This window comes from Misgurnus anguillicaudatus, chromosome 2, assembly GCF_027580225.2.
Source record: "Misgurnus anguillicaudatus chromosome 2, ASM2758022v2, whole genome shotgun sequence".
In the NCBI taxonomy this organism is placed as follows: Eukaryota; Metazoa; Chordata; class Actinopteri; order Cypriniformes; family Cobitidae; genus Misgurnus; species Misgurnus anguillicaudatus.
The window spans coordinates 9,111,532-9,128,128 of record NC_073338.2 but is presented as its reverse complement, the minus strand read 5'-3'; the positions used below and the strand labels follow the sequence as shown (position 1 = coordinate 9,128,128).

Sequence of the window (16,597 nt, the reverse complement as noted above, 5' to 3'; positions counted from 1 at the left end):
AGAATGTGAGGTCTTGTAGTGCTCGGAGGGTGATTATATGTTCACTGTGGTGCTTACTGCATGCTCCATAGTATACACGTACATGCTGCCTAATCCATGTTTTTTCTGCATGTAGTAGTTTTTTGTTGTATTATTAAGATATTTGTTTCTTTAAGCAGGGCTCGACATTAAGGCTCTCCGCTTGTCCGGGACAAGTGGATTTTTTGTAGGACAAGTGTAAGAGCAAATTAGTTGTCCGACTGGACAAGTTAAAGCTGCCGTCGGTAACTCTGGAGGATTGCGCAATTTCCAAATGTTTACAATTTCATGTCCCTCCCCCACTACCTCCGAGCAACCTCCCACGAGCTCATTCTCGTCAGCGCGTGTGCACCAGTATTATTGTGAACGCATACTTAGCAAGAACATTTAGATTACTTGCATAACACTCCAAAATACAATCAATGGTTGATAAAGCACAATTACCTGTTGAGAAGAAATGTGGCAAGCTCTGCATCTAGCTTGAACCCTTGAAAATCTCGTAGATTCCTTCACCTTTCAAATGCTGGTCTGATATTGATCCTAGTTTTATTACGGGCACGGTCGCTTTCTATCTTTGTTTTCTTCTTTTCATTTGTTGTTTTCCTAGCTCTGGTTGTTAACCGAGGAATCGGAAGTTTGTTAGTGAATGTTCTCTCCACCATCACGCTGCATTCAAACCAAAACACCTATGAACTTCAGGTGGATGCATGTGATATTGTAACGCGCGCGAGGGGGATGGCATCTGTGGCGCGTGCAGGTACTGTGATTGACAGGCAGATTTTAAACAGCCCTGCGCTGATTGGACCAAATGAACCGGCCTGCACTGATTGGACCAAATGAACCGGGAGCGGTGGATTTTTGTAAAACAAATAACAGGCTCCAGGTGGAGCTAGAAGCACGGGGTTTTTTCTTAAACAGTCTAATTTATGTTGTTCTATCGGAGAATAGTGTTGGTTTCAGTGAATATGATCAAAAAATATGATCAAATAAGTTGCCGACCGCAGCTTTAAAATTTCAAACAATGTTACTTAACGTTATGTGCCGTTAACGACAGAGCAGAACATGCAGCGCAAACACAGAGCGGAATATTGAACAGAGAGCGCAGTGCGCCGACACACACACACGTTTGTGATTAACACAGACCTACAATCCAATCAGAGCCAGCTTTGCTGCAGTAGGTTAAATTATTTACGACAGTGGTAATGGACAATTCCGCTTCCAACCTGTAGGGGGAGCAAAGAGCAAAAACTCTTTAGTGTTGCTTTAAACTTGCGCGCATTAAACCTGATCGCCGAACACGGAGGGGTGGGAGTCGCGGGACGGCATGGAGTGGAGAGTGATGTTTCTTCAGGCTCCGGCGTGAATATAACTGACAGGCACTTCAACCGCGTTTTCATCACTGTGTCAAAAAAGACCATTTAAATCCGTATTCTTTGTCTTCTAAAGTTCGGTAAAAACACATAATGGGCTTAAAATCTTGTTTAAGAATCTGTTTTAGAATGAGAATCTCTCTTCCAGCGCGCCTATGTGTGTGTGTGATGCGCGACAGCTGATTTAAATCTGACAGAGTTCGTCACTGTTTATACACAAACATTACAGTGTAAATGCTGGGATTAAGATTGATTTTATATATAACAGATAATCTAGATACATTTATCCTAATAAGTTTTTTAAAACATGGTAATGTTTTAATGTTTTGCTTTAGTGTTTTAATGTCAGACAATTATTGAAATGTGGGAAAAATGAAGAGAAAGGCAGCAGATATAGCATCATTCTTCAGAAAGAGTAACAAGAAGCAGCCAAATGAATCTTAGTAAAATACATTTCAGTGGCCTAAATTCACATGATTTTCTGGTCTCTATAGTTTTTTCAGCAATGGGAGATATAAATCCTGGTTTCAAAGTAAATTTCAAAAGTTTTATTTGATTAAATAGTTTAAAAAACATGAGGTTGAATTATGACTATAAATTGTATGTTAATCTCAATTCATTTTAATTAAAATTAAAGTGTTGTAGCAAATGTATGTTATACATTATTCTGATTAACACGCCTATAATACTTAAAGTATTTTAAGGTTGGATGATAGATTTTATGTGCCACCCCAGAGTAACTGCTGGCCCCTGCCTGGCCACCCCTATGAAAAATCCCTTGCTCTGCCACTGATTAGCAAAACACAAAAAATACATTATATTATTCATCTTTACCCGGACAAGTGACTTTTGTGCATGGACAAGTGAAACACAAATTTACTTGTCTGAAGGACAAGTTCCTCAAAAAGTTAATGTCAAGCCCTACTTTAAGATATGAACGCATGCTAGCACGTGTAAAACTGGACACCGTGATAACTAGGGCATTTTTATACGGTGCTCATCTGCCATGAAAAAATGTTTTTGTTGTAAAATTTTAAACATCCCATGTGTCAAATAAATGTGCATAACATGCACTAGGGCTGCCCAATTATGCCAAAAATCATAATTGTCTGGTGTATGTCCCACCTGAGACCCCGAGACAAATCGTAAATCATCTCGTGTAACCAAATAATAATCTAGTAAAGCATACCTTTAATGTTAGAGGTATAAGTGTTAACCGTACCTGACTCTTGTGTAGTCTGCAGTAATTTAAACAAACCACTTTCAGGCACTGAGCTCTTTGATTCCTAATAAAGGCAGAGAGCAGGAGAATAATTTGGGAATGTTTTCTGACCAAACCCTCCTTCATGTGCTCTACAACTAGTTGTCAGATAAATGTAACAAAAATGAGATTTCCCAGAAATTAAGAATTCTTCCTGTCACCCTATGTGTACATTTACACGACTGTTGAAAAGTTTGCAGACAGATGACAACGTTGAAAAAAATGATCCTCATTCACATAGATTTACATCCCCGACCAAAAACACTGTATTATGCACACATTGTCTGAACATTTATTATGCATGTGCATGACATCACTGTTTAGATGTGGACAATAATGCGGTTATTTTCAAAAACGTACATTATAAAACGTCTCGTTCTGGTTCTTCATTCTGATTGGTTGAAACGCGTTCTAAGCCGTGATAAATTACCCCGGTAAACCCACGGTTCAGACCAGATCACAAGTATCACTGCGCCACTGTTGCTACGTACTGATTTATAAAAATAAACACCACAGTCTTTAATCATATTTTCATTGTGTCTTTGCTGTGTCTGTGTTGTTTGTGAACTGCGCTCTGTTGCAGTCACACTTGATTCTGAGGAACTACTTTGTTTGGCGGAAGAGTAATATTTGTACTAATATAATTACAACTTATTTGTGTTTTATTTTGTGAAACCCTGCTATGCATATGATGTAACCGTTTTATAAACGTCATAAACCCCGCAAAGCGTTGGGTTACCAGTGCATTTTAACAGCTAAGGGGGTTTAGGCACTCCGCTTCATGTCGTGCCTAACAACGCCCCTTAGCTGTTATAAAATGCACTGGTAACCCACTGCTTCTTGGGGTTTATTGCTTTATTTTAATACCGAAAATAAATAGATATATTGTGAAGAATGTTTGTAAAAAAAGCAGATCTGGGGCACCATTCAGTTCTATAGTATTATATTTCCTTCTATGGAAGTCATTGGTGCCCCAGATCTGTTTGGTTACAAACATTCTTCAGAATATATTTATTATAACAACTTGAGGGTGAGTCAATGATGACTGAATTTTCAATCAGCAAACCAGTTTTTATTTTCTGATTATCTGCGAATAATTGTGGTTGTTATTCACACACAGCCAATGCACAGCACAAATGATGAACTGCATTTACTTGAAATGACAAACGCATTCCAATGGATGCATTTTGTTATTCCGTGCCGAGATGAAGACAAATGTTATGACAATGCCTGTAACTGTTTAATAAGCTGCTGTCTCGTTTCTGGATTAATGACAATGAGTTGTGTTGACAGAGTTCAGGATAAAACTAATGGCAAATTAAAGGATTAGTCCATTTTCTTAAAAGAAAAATCCAGATAATTTACTCACCACCATGTCATCCAAAATGTTGATGTCTTTTTTTGTTCAGTTTAGAAGAAATTATGTTTTTTGAGGAAAACATTGCACGATTTTTCTCATTTTAATGGACTTTAATAGACACCAACAATTAATACTTAACTCAACACTTAACAGTTTTTTCAACGGAGTTTCAAAGGACTATAAACGATCCCAAATGAGGCATAAGGGTCTTATCTAGCAAAACGATTGTCATTTTTGACAATAAAAATATGTACTTTTAAGCCACAACTTCATTGAAAGAATGAAGTGCAACACTGAAATCTGTATTTCTCCTGTCTCAGCAGCAACTGAGGAAATGATGCACAAAACTCCTGTTTCTAATCAAGGTTTTGTCAGTAGTAAATTAATTAAATATGAAAACATAGACGACTTATGATAGGAATTATGATAATGTCGGTCTTCTTTACATCACCAATCCCAGGAAGTCAACTGTTGCCTACAATCTATGTGTTTGTTGTAGTCCAAGAAAAGAGATTTACATTGCAGACGATAACTTGCGTCATCGGTTGTACCTTTTGCATATCGTTAACATGTACTAATACACACCTACACACCAAAGGTATAAAATGAATTAAACTAAAACATTCAAGTGAAATGAACTTAAAATTATTTGTGCTTGAATATTTAGATTTTTTTATGCTTTTTACGCAATATAAGAACTGATAAGAACTTGAACTACTTAAATATTTGTTAATAAAATATCATAGAGGTTTAAGCTATTCAGTCCTTCCAGAAAAACTCTGAGTTTTTTCGTGATTGTTGTGGGCAAACATCCTCGATTTTGCAGCACGGTTTCTTAAAAAATGCGATGGAATATGCAGGATATTTATGCAATTTATGCGATGGAATTGCGGGAATTTGCGAAAATTGCGGAACTTGCAAAAGCTGCAATGATGTTCACGTCACATAATCACATCACTTCATAACGTTCCCATGGCATTAGAGGACACGGCTGCGCTTTTGGGAAGTAAATGCAACATTTTTCAACTTTCTGCTAATATATATGTGACTTTTTGCTACGAAAATATGGAGATTATGAAATCATGCAAGCCCCGCATATTTTGAGCGCAGAAATATGTAATTAATGCGGCGAAAGTGCGTCATATTTGGAAAAAATGCAGCCCCGCATAAATATGCGGACTTTGGCTGATTATGCAATATATCGCGCGATCGCACAATTGCGTTTTTCTGGAGGGACTGGCTATTATATTTCTAATGTTGTTTTGTTGTAAATGATCACCTGAATGGTGACTTCACAAAATTATCATTACTTAATTGAACCTTGTTCAGCACATTTTATTGTAGTTTTCTCCACAGTACTGACAATGCATGTCAAAAACACAGTTTTGTGTACGTTTATGTGGAGAATCAAGTTTATTACTGACTGACTTATAGTCAATACCATAACCTTTAGTAATATAAATTTCATTAAACATAGAAAATAAAAAACAAAGTCTTTCAACTCAGTTAACTAAGTGGAGATGTTGGACAGAGCAATTGATATTACAAATTATTCTGAGCTTAATCAACTTAAAATTAAGTGTAAACAACTTACTGAATTATATAGGAATTACTAGAAATTTTAAGTTAAATGTACTCTTGTTTTAATTCACATCACTTAACAACTTTCCTCAATGTTTTTTAAGTAAATTCAACTTGTGAACTTTGAAACATTTTATGTAAATCTCCTAAAAAAGCAGAAATCTTGTGTGTTTGTATGACCTAATATAACCTGCTTTGGACACACACGCGCATCTAACCAGCTTGTAACCAGAATAGACTAGAGTCATAACTCCTTGGCTTGCTGGAAACGTCGAGTCTAGTTATTTCTGTTGTGTCCATCTCAATTTCTCCATTTCTCTTAAGAAAAATTAGGCACTCAAGTCTTATTTAAATCACTTCAATTTATCAAAAGCAGCCATATTCTGTGTCTTTATGTTTTGTTTGTCTATATAATAAGCATGTGTGTATTTTATTCATTGTAAAGTTTTGGGTTGTGTTGTGCAATGAGGAAAGTGAGAAAGGGGAAACATATAAACCGTCTGAAAGCGTGTGTATGATGAAAGGATTGAGTGAGTGTGATAAGAGAGAAAAGCACATGCACGGCAGAGCCGGATAAACATAAGATAGCCACTCCCCCTTGATGGTCTCAGCCAATCACATCACACATTGCCTTATTAAGGGAAGCCGTGGTCCAGCAAGACAGGCACGTGTAAACATGCATCTCTCATTGCGCTGGGGCAGTATTATAACCTTCACAGTGACTCAAAGTTTGGATTTTGTTTATGAACCTAAAAACATTCTTCTATAGTGTTTTATAAACCCTTAAAACAGTCTCGGCTGAGAAGTCAACTAATCAAAATAAGTTATTTCTCACGTGTAAATAAAATGAATTAAAGTTGTTGCATTCTGAATGATTGAATGATTAAAGGACAGCTCACCTTTGTGTGTCTTCATATAATACTTCATTGAAGCTGATATTTGACCCATTCTTATATTCATATTCACTCATCTCATATTTGCATTAGTGCACTTTCATGATGCCTTGGCTCTCATTGCACCCTCTAGTGTACACTGTGACACAAAACGTTGTGATACTAGATGTGGTTTTATATAAACAGGCCTGTTGAATTTTTGTTCACTGTGTTTGTTCTCTTATTTTGTATTAAAGGTGATTTCATTTGTAGTGGTACCTGGTAGATTGCAGTCAGTCTGTTGGGACAAAGGGCCTAAAAGTTATTTATGCTGTTGTACTAAACTGTTGTTGGTGGATGTACTGTGTTTAACATTTAGGCATTTAGCAGACACTTTTATGCAAAGTGACTTGCAGTGCACTAAAATGTACAGAATATATTTTTATCAGTATGTGTGTTCACTGGTTTCGGACCTTTTGCTGTCAACACAATGTTCTACCACTGAGCGATATACTGGAGAAAAGGTAGGAAAACTGTGAAGCGATTCATCTTGGAAGCTCAAAAAAAATGAAATGTTGGGTTAAATTAAAATATTATGTCAACAGGTTCCACACAATTTGTTTAAGTCATCTCAACAAACAATAATTTAGTTCATTTTACAAAAATTATTATCATCTTATTTTATTACAGTTTATCAAACATATCACAAACAAATTTGAAATGCAACGTAACATTCCAAACTGTTTGTTTGTTTGATGGTTTGTTTGTTTTGTTCTAACATACATCTCATATTAGGCCACTTATTACTCGTGTACCTATCTAATGGTGCTACACTTCTGCAAGATGGTGCCAGAACAACAATTACCCACAATATACTGCAAAATCTTCAGCCAACGAGCTGCAAGTCTGTGTGGGTTTTATTAATCTGTTACTTTTATGCAAAAATGTTATGTTGGCTGAACAAATCATTTTAAGTAAAGCACTTTTTTGTTGAATGAACTAGATTAAATTAAGTTCACATTGTTAAATAGATTTTTTTTAAGTTATCGTAACATGAAAGGATTAAGTAAAATTGGCAAATGTTAAAGTTCATTTTTTGAGTGAATAATAGGGTGCTACAAATACAATCTTTCAACAGTGATTATTTAGTTAAGGGTACATCCAGAGGTGGGCACGTTTCCCCATCAGATTTTTGAGCCAAGTGGATTTTGCATGCAATCTTTTCATCTTGTTTTGTAGATGGATTTAGCAGTAACAACATAAACAAGCGGCTTTTGTGGTCTACACGTAACTTCCGGTAAACTCGGCTAAGAATATATAATATCAACGTACTTGTATAACAAGCAAAATAAACAACACGTAGATTATATTTTCGACGAGGTATTTGTTCAAGAGTTCAGTTTATCAACTAGTCAGACCATTAAACAAACAGAAACCAGAAGTAAAAGTTCGGACCAGACGCGTAATCGCGTCACTGCACGTGCGTTCAATGAAACCGTCTATATGAGCAGTTCTTTTCATCACACTGAGATTTTCGCTGTTTTATTCCCTTGCTTCATTCTGGACACAATGAGTTATTAATGAAATATACAAATCCAGATGCAACAGAACATCGCTTGTGCCGGACACGTTCCTGTAGGTGCTGCATTTTGTTATAATAACATTAAAACACTTTCAAAACGCAGCAGCTGCAACAATGTTCAGTTTACACTACTTGTTCTGTACAAAGATGATGGTTCAAAGTCCATTTCTTAATGTTTAAATCTAGATTCACCCCTAGATGGAACGTGGACGTGCTTTGACTCTGAGGTCAAATATGATCAGTTCCTCTACTCGTTTTATATACAGTACTGTGCAAACGTCTTAGGCCATCATCACCAGACTTGTTGTTTTTGAAGTTTTAATGTCATCCATATTTATTTTTTAATCCATTTTATTAAGATACAAAGACAAAATACAGGAAATATGTAGAAAAAAATTTAATGTTCAGGACTAAATGTCTTTAGGCATCGTCTGTGTTTAGTGTGACCTCTCTTGCCACTAAACACGTCTTGAGCGTTTTTGAGCATAATGCAGTAAAAAGACTAATTTCTTTAAAATTAGAAATAAGAATTTTGGCAATCAAAGGGGCGGGCGTACGCGTCATGATGAAAATGAAAATATTTTTATTTAAAACAAATAAAACTTAACTTTGAAGAAACTATGACAGAAAATAAACACATACTAGATAATTAATTAATTAAAATGTTTTAAACAGATACATCTAATGAAAATAGCTGCATGATGAAGTAAAACTAAAGGGTTAATAAACACATGATAGATAGCGCGAAGATTGTAAAAACTATTATAAATTATTTTAAAGGAGTGTAACTACAGTAGCATGTAAATAATGCATATAAATAACAGGAGCAAGAGCGCTTAACAATTAAATCTAATTAACAGGCACGTGAAACCTAGCTAGCAGGTGCTCAAAGTCAAACAACAAAAATCACCAGCCAGCTTACTTTAAATTTGCAAGAACTATAGACTAATACAATAACAGGCTTAAATAAACCCAAAACATAAGTCCACTAACAGTTCTCACGGACACGCGTTTTATCAACTGGCTATCCCCTAGACAGTGATGGACCATTTCGGCCGTTTGGCATGCGTGTGCCCGCTCGCGGTGTGAAGCGCGTCCGCGCTATTCCCCGAAATGTATTATAAACTGGCTACTAGTTATCCTCCAGACATTGACGGACCACGTCTTTCTCTCATTTGGCCATGTGTCGCACTCGTGCCCGCTCGCGGTGTGAAGCGCGTCCGCACTATTCTCCGAGATGCACTTGACGGCCTTTTGTGCAGCAATTTTTTTTGTGGACAACCTAGTTAAGGCGGGCTACCTGAACTGCAAAGTGCTGCAGAAAAAATATGTATTTAATTAACCCCAATCTTCTTACATTTTTATCTGTGTAGTCCATGAGAATATGGCCTATGAAAAGGTTTTAATGTACTCTATTAATGTACGTTAATTATGATTACTGTATGATATGTGCATACTGTTCCCCTTTAAAAAATTGGTGCATGACGCCCCTGGTTACATTGCAGGATTATGGGGAAAACTGTCTTGGAGCTGAGACGTGATTTTTTTCTTCTAGCAATGTGTCTATCTAGTTATTTATTTGTAGATGACAGTATTTCTTTTGGATGCATACAGAACAGGGTCATAAATTCAAGACAGGAGAGGTGCTAACCCCTTTATTTAGCATCTGTACGTGATCTCCTTAAAACACGCTGCCTATAAACAAACTATATATGTTTTGACATTTAATACAGCTGTCCTCTTCAAACACTAGTATATGTGCATAGTGAGAAACAAACACAGGTCATTTGTACACAGATTAACATTCATAACCTGGTTGAAAGATATTAAAAGCCATCTTTGCATCATGGTGTATTTGTGACTCTTGCTTTGCGCGCGCGCGCGCGCGTGTGTGTGTCATAAATCCAGGAATCCACTTTTATCATCCAGGCTAATTTCTGCATGTAATCAGATTACAGCCTGTGAACTGTTTTAACACCTCTCTCGCTCTCCCTCTCTTCCTCTCTCTCTCCTTGTATTCTCTTGCTCTCTCGCTCTCTTCCTTGATTCACCCTCTCTCTCTCACTTGCTCTCTCATTCTCCCCACCACCCTTCTTTCTTTCGTGTTTGCTTTAGCCCTCCAGTTTTGCTTCTGTGCATTTCCGTCACGTTGAGTCTGTTCGTGCCTGTCTCTCGCTTTCTCTCTCTCTCTCTCGCTTGCTCGCTCGCTCGTTCTTCCTCAAACTTTATTTCTAAGGTCTCTCCATCCTTCTCTTTTTCTCCTGTCTTTCTTCTTTTTTCATTCCATCATGTTCAGTAACCCGTGGATTACTAACTACCTCAACCATGTCACACAGTGTAGTCAAGGTAAGGGTGAAACTCTGCGCCCGGTTACTGTTACCAGGCAGTGAGCTTGATTGATTGGGGGAAGTTCTCAAGTCTGTAATGGTGCGCAAAGTGAAAAATGTTATCTAGAGAAATTGTATGATTGATCTGATAGAGACTAGATAGTTGTTTGAGTTAAGGCAGGAACAGTATTGTGAGATTCTGATGAGATATTGTTTTAAACAGTTAAATATTTATATAACCAGTGTTATGCCTTTAATATTTCTCTTGCGTACAGTTTGAAGATGATTGATTCATTGATGAGATGCAGATTGAACGGCTGTTTATTGGCTAGCCTGATGTTTTTGGTCATTTTAACATTGTCTAATAATAAACGGCTGATAAGTGAACTTTTTGAAAATTTTGTGTGTTCATATACTTTAAAAAATAAATTTGATATAGTTAATTTTGTCGAATTCTCATTCTATCTGAGACGCATCGACTAATGGTACGCTTTTCAATGGCTGTTAATAATATAATATCTATAGAGCAGATATGTGACCCTGCCTGTGAATAAACCCAGCTAAAGTTTTTTGTGTGATTTACTACAACTACATGTAAAGATCGTGTGAAAATATAACATTGATATCTTTAATATCGACTACGGTCATGTCAATGATTGAAATTAAACTATAATGCTCATTATCTCATTTTTAGATTGAGACTTTAGCCTGGATTTTACACGAGGGGGCACATGTCAATATTTACAAAAACTTAATTGTAGCAAATTAAATATAAACAAATTTAATGTAAATAAATCCTTATTTTATTGTAATCGCATAGCCTGGATAAAAAGATATTAAACGACTCCATCGTAACTCAGAAAAATTTGAACATAAATAAATACTTATTTTGTGTTACAGTAACATTGTCAGTAGCTTTTGGAGCGTTACACAAATATTTAAGCATGAATATCACTAAAGCTGTTTTGAAATATGTATTGTGAAAGCAGTGTATATATATATTATATAAAACATATTTGACAAGTAAAAAAACACTTTTCTTATTTGGTCAGTATATCAGACACATTTCTAGACATGAATCTCAAGATCGGCCATTGAAACCTTACACTTCAAATCAGGTTTTGATGAAGTGGAAAATAAAAATCCAATTACTGTCTCAGTCCATCTGAAATGTGCGTGCTTTATATTTTGGGTACATATTATGCCCAATTTACAAGATGTAATATAAGTCTTAGGTATGCCTAGAATGTGTCTGGTTTGGAGCAAAAAGCGCTGTTTTCGTGTCTGTACCTTTAAATGCAAATGAGCTCCTCACTCTCTTAATAACAGACAGTGAGCACTTTTTGTTAAAAATAGATCTGAATCCTGTAAATACAGTCTGAGACAATGGTATCTTTAGTAGCATTAGGGCTAACAAACACATTTTAGAAAAGCTTTTGCGTAAAATTAACCAGTCAGTCAGTGGGTGTGGGCAGGGCTTTATCAGTGTGACATCACATTAACAAAACAGCATGTCTAATGAGACTGCTTTGGTTTAATGGGGATTAAAAAAGGAGAGGGTGGATTTTTTCATTGTAGGGTTTTATTTATTCATACACTGCCAACACACATTTATGTCCAAACACCTTGTAAATGTGGATTTTGCATAATATGGGCCCTTAAAGTTTTTTTTATATTACAGCTGGTACAATTTTCTATTTAACAGGTGGGAACGGATTCATTGTTGAGTCTTCATAGTGTATGCAGCTGTCAGTCTGTTTATAGGCTGAATATATAGACGGTCCCGGTGTCCACGTGCTTATAAAATAACATGATGTGATAATTGTTGTTGTGCTGTCTTCACATTATATCATTTAATCGGTAGCACAAACCTTGTTCATATAGTTAAGTGGTTTACTGGCTTTCTCTTCTGCAAACTACAGTGTGTGTGTTTAAGAGGGAGGGTGGATCTTTGAGCAGGATCTATTTTTTGCCTTGATCTCTCCATCCAGTATTTTTAGAAAATTCTTCGTTCTTTATTCCTCATCTCCTCTCCGTTAATTTGTGGCTGTCGGCGTCTTAAAGTAATTCTCTGGCAGCCTTGTATCCGAAGCTCTTCCGCCAGACTTCTCTTAAGTTCATTAACACACACATACTGTAGGCGCATACACCTTTCATTTGGTTTTGCCAGCTTGTTGCTCTTTGAGTGAATCTTTACTAGTTCTGTTGCACTATTTGGGGGTCTACGTTTATATGGTGCTTTTCCAGCGAATCAAGAACACCATTCCATTGATAGGCTTCGTTGCTCCTGTGTAGTGTGTTTGTTTATCCCGTTTACGATGATGATGAGACTACAATCCCACCCACTTTAAAGCAGCACTAAACTGTTGAGCCTAGTCGTACCACATAGTGGACGATTAAACGACCCATGGGATGTAAAACAACAGTTGTTGTTATAATAATATTTAATGTTCAACTTATTTAAATGTGATGTCAGAAATTAAGGTTGTTTACAAGAGCTAAAATGACAGTCTGAAAGGAATGACCTTTGTTTTAGAAAAAAAAATCAGCTGACTAAGTCAAAAGCAAAAAGTGTCTGAATTGCTTGATTTGTATAAAATTTTATGCTTAATTCTTTCCCCACCATTGACGAGTGATCTCCTCAATTAAGAGAAAATGCTTCCCTGGCAATGGCGAGTTTTTACGGCAATCCATTTTTCCGCTATTATCCACTAGGTGACGCTCTTATCCAACTTGTAAAAACCACTAAAGCATTCACTGATCCAAAAACAGTAAAAACTGTGTTTTGATCATCATTCTGAACCTTATAAGTTCTTTACAAAAATGCAATTACAGTGGCATGAAAAACCTTTTTGGAATTTCATAGTTTTCTAAATAAATTTCCATTAAAAAAAGGTAATGTGATTTTTATCTAAGTCAAGAGTATTGATTCAATGACAATCCCCTTGATTTAATGACAATTCTTTAGGATAATGTGAGCATGTTTGTACGTCAGCTGAAATTGTGTAGAAGGTGGGTGATGTAACAGGACAATGACCCAAAACATCAGAGCAAGTCCACAACAGAATGGCTTCAGAAAAACATCATCCAGCTTTTTGTCAGAGGGTTTTTGTGTAATTAGTTTTGGACACATTATGTTAGTCAATACCATTGACTTAAAATGTGATCTGTTCTTCATCGATGACAAATTTATTCAGAAAACCATGAAGTTCCAAAAGGTTCACATACTTTTTCTTGCCACTGTAATTTAGCTTTTTGCTTAAATATGTTAAATATGTGGTATTTTTGAAGACACCTACTCATATTTGAGAGGTAATAAAAAGGTTTTCTGTTTGAAAATTGTATATATATATAATCTGGAAGGCATTAAGCTTTTGAAAAATCATCATAAATGCTGGTGCTGGCTGGTAACTTTTCTATTAAAAACACTGGTGTGGAAAGAGTTAATTAATCATTATTCTTTTTTTAATTGTACCTGTTACAAATGCAATCCAGAAATAAATATTTCTAAATGAATTTTGCAAAAAAATGTGCACTGTTAAGCTGTTGTCTTGTTTCTTATTGCAGACTTTGTTGGTGAAACATCTGCGAAGTTTTGCAGCCCTGCACTACTGAAAAAACAAGCACTAAGGTTAGAATTTACTGTATTTTAAATACTATTACTTTGTTCAGTATGTACCTTTCTTTTCTGTATTCAACCTCTATATAAATCTGTATCTGAATGAAATCTCTTTATCCTCTTTAACACTTAACTCTAAATAGATGATAGAGATTTAAATCATTAGCCCTGTTTTAAGCCCAGATGCTTACCCACAGTAGACAGCATTTTAGGCTATTTTAAGAGGAGTTCCCATTACCCTTCAAATTGCGCAAATAGAAATCGTGAGTTGAAAATGCACCCAATGAAAACAAAGAAATTTTGCATAAACTCTCATATATGGCAAAAAAGTTTTTATGCTCGGGTTAGGTGGTTTTTAAGGCAATTCAATAACAGAATATATCTCAAAACTGAATTTTTTTCTCGTATTGACAGGTCACCTAAAGAGCGTAGAAATCCCATGATCATTCTTTAAATATGGCGCTGTATGTTTGTTTAGAGGATAAGACAGAAGAGTTGTGGTTGACTTTATGTCGGGTTAAAAAGAACCATCAAGCGCATGACATTGAAAAGTCGACTGCTCTGTATGCTCGATCTCGCTGTATTTTGATGTCATCCGCATGTCGGTCTGCGCGGTACCGCGTGAAGTCGAATACACCTATAGCCATGTTTTTTTTTTAAATAACAAAATGTATGTTTTTGTTGCGTCAAATCAGTTAATGAAAAGTCATCATTTTGCAATAGTTTTTGGTCTACAAAGTTTTGCGCAAATATTTAATATAATCACAGCTATTGAATTTACCTTTGTGCAAATTATCTTCCAAAAAGTTTGGTGGTGTTTGTTTGTACTTTGTGTGCGCACAAGCTTTAGTGAAAAAGTGCTCGGTTGCATCAGTCCCTTAATTGGATAAATATATACAAACCCAACCATTGAGTTAAATGAACTTAGAATTTGCCCATATTTGACCCAACCATAGGTTGAAACAAGCTTCTGGTTTTGCATGAGCTGATGGCTATCTATTCTTCTGAGAAGCATACATAAGAAAAAACAGTTTGGAGATAAAAATGTTGCACATGGCCGTGATGGTTTCGATAAATTTTAGGTTAAATAAAAGGCATTGTGATGATGATGAGTCAGTGTATTGTGCAGTGTTCTGACCAATCAAAAGAAAGTCATTGGGCTGAGATCATAGAAAGGAGCATTACAATAGTGTAAATGTGCTGTGCTGTTATCACTACAGAACCAGAGTGTACGTGGGTGAGTCGCTCGGTTTTATCTTTTGTTTAGTCCACTCATTTATCTGTTACAGAGCATTTAACCGGTTGAGGAACACAGGAACCCTACAAATCACACACCCAAAGTGTAAATGGGATTTTTTTAATACCTTTATTTTCATTTATTCACCATCATGCCATCCCCAATGTGTATGACTTCCTTTCTTGAGTTGAACGCTATGTTAGCTCTTACATGGTAGGCCATCATCGTAAAGCTTCCAAAAGCATGAGCATCCATTATTAAAGTAATCCAAATGACTTCAGTGGTTTAATATTTGTCTTTAAAAAATATCATGTTTGTGAGAGAACATACTTAATATTTAGTTTATTTACCGATTAATACATCATGTATCCATGTGTTAGTTAAGTTCAAATATGATTGCATGTCAATAATGTGAAATCTGATTGGTTTTTGGAAATCTAGTCATGACAGTTGTCACAAGATACGCAAGCACCAATGATATTCAGTGTTATTGACTGGGATGCACATAACTTTTTTTTCCTGGTTCTCATAGCTGCACCTGGAGATGTTGGGTACTCAGACTATTCATAGCGCAGACATCCCACATGCTGTCATCATCACTAACCTCCTGAATACTCTCATCGCCATATCTCTTTGGTTTAAACATAGGCGCTGATTTGCATAAAATAAAATATGCTTGGTTATAACCTTCATAATTACTACTAGCCTAACTCAAGTAAATGGTAAAGTAAATGGCCAGTATTTAAAAATAATCAAATTATGAGCAATAGCAATCAATACAATAGAACAAACATACAAATGAAATAAGCAGTGCTGTTCATGTTTGTAGGTTGGTCTGTAGCTTTCAGGTAGAGAACAAAAATAAATAAAGTAATCAGATAATAATGCATAGTCTTGACTGTGTAAATTGGATTATTTTTTATTAAAGGGACAGTAAGTAGGATTTTAAGTGTTTATTTATCAAAATCAATGTCTTTATTCATAAATATGTCCTAATTGGTGTCAAATGACCTCTGCCGATGATCTGACTTTTCTTTGTAAGCTTAGAATTTCTTCTCTTTACTTACATTGAACGGGTAAGTCCAAGGAGGCTTCTATGTCATTTCGCTATATTGATAAACTTTAATATCAAAAAGGGACGAAAAGTACTAGCCTACCAAACACATTTCCACAACGCCTTTTCATTCAAAACACGTGAACTAGTTGAAACAGACAAGGAGATCAGTGATTGCAACAAGCATTTGGAAAAGCAAGGCGCTAGAGAGTATATTCGTTTGGATGCAAAATACAATTTCACCACTAGATGGGGTGTAAATCCTACTTATTGTCCCTTTAAAGTTATGACAGTTATTTAGTCAAGACAAGGAAAT

General features: G+C 35.9%; 1 protein-coding gene across 1 annotated transcript in view; it reads left to right on the top strand.

The window, feature by feature from the left end:
* Window positions 1-10,126: 10,126 nt before the first annotated feature.
* The window catches only part of svilb (supervillin b), a 56,887-nt gene continuing 50,416 nt past the window's right edge, over window positions 10,127-16,597 (top strand). Inside the window, exons 1-2 of the mRNA XM_073872383.1 lie at window positions 10,127-10,390; window positions 13,939-14,002. Of these exons, the coding sequence (XP_073728484.1) occupies window positions 10,333-10,390; window positions 13,939-14,002 (122 nt within the window). The 5' untranslated portion in view covers window positions 10,127-10,332. The remainder of the gene's footprint in view (window positions 10,391-13,938; window positions 14,003-16,597) is intronic.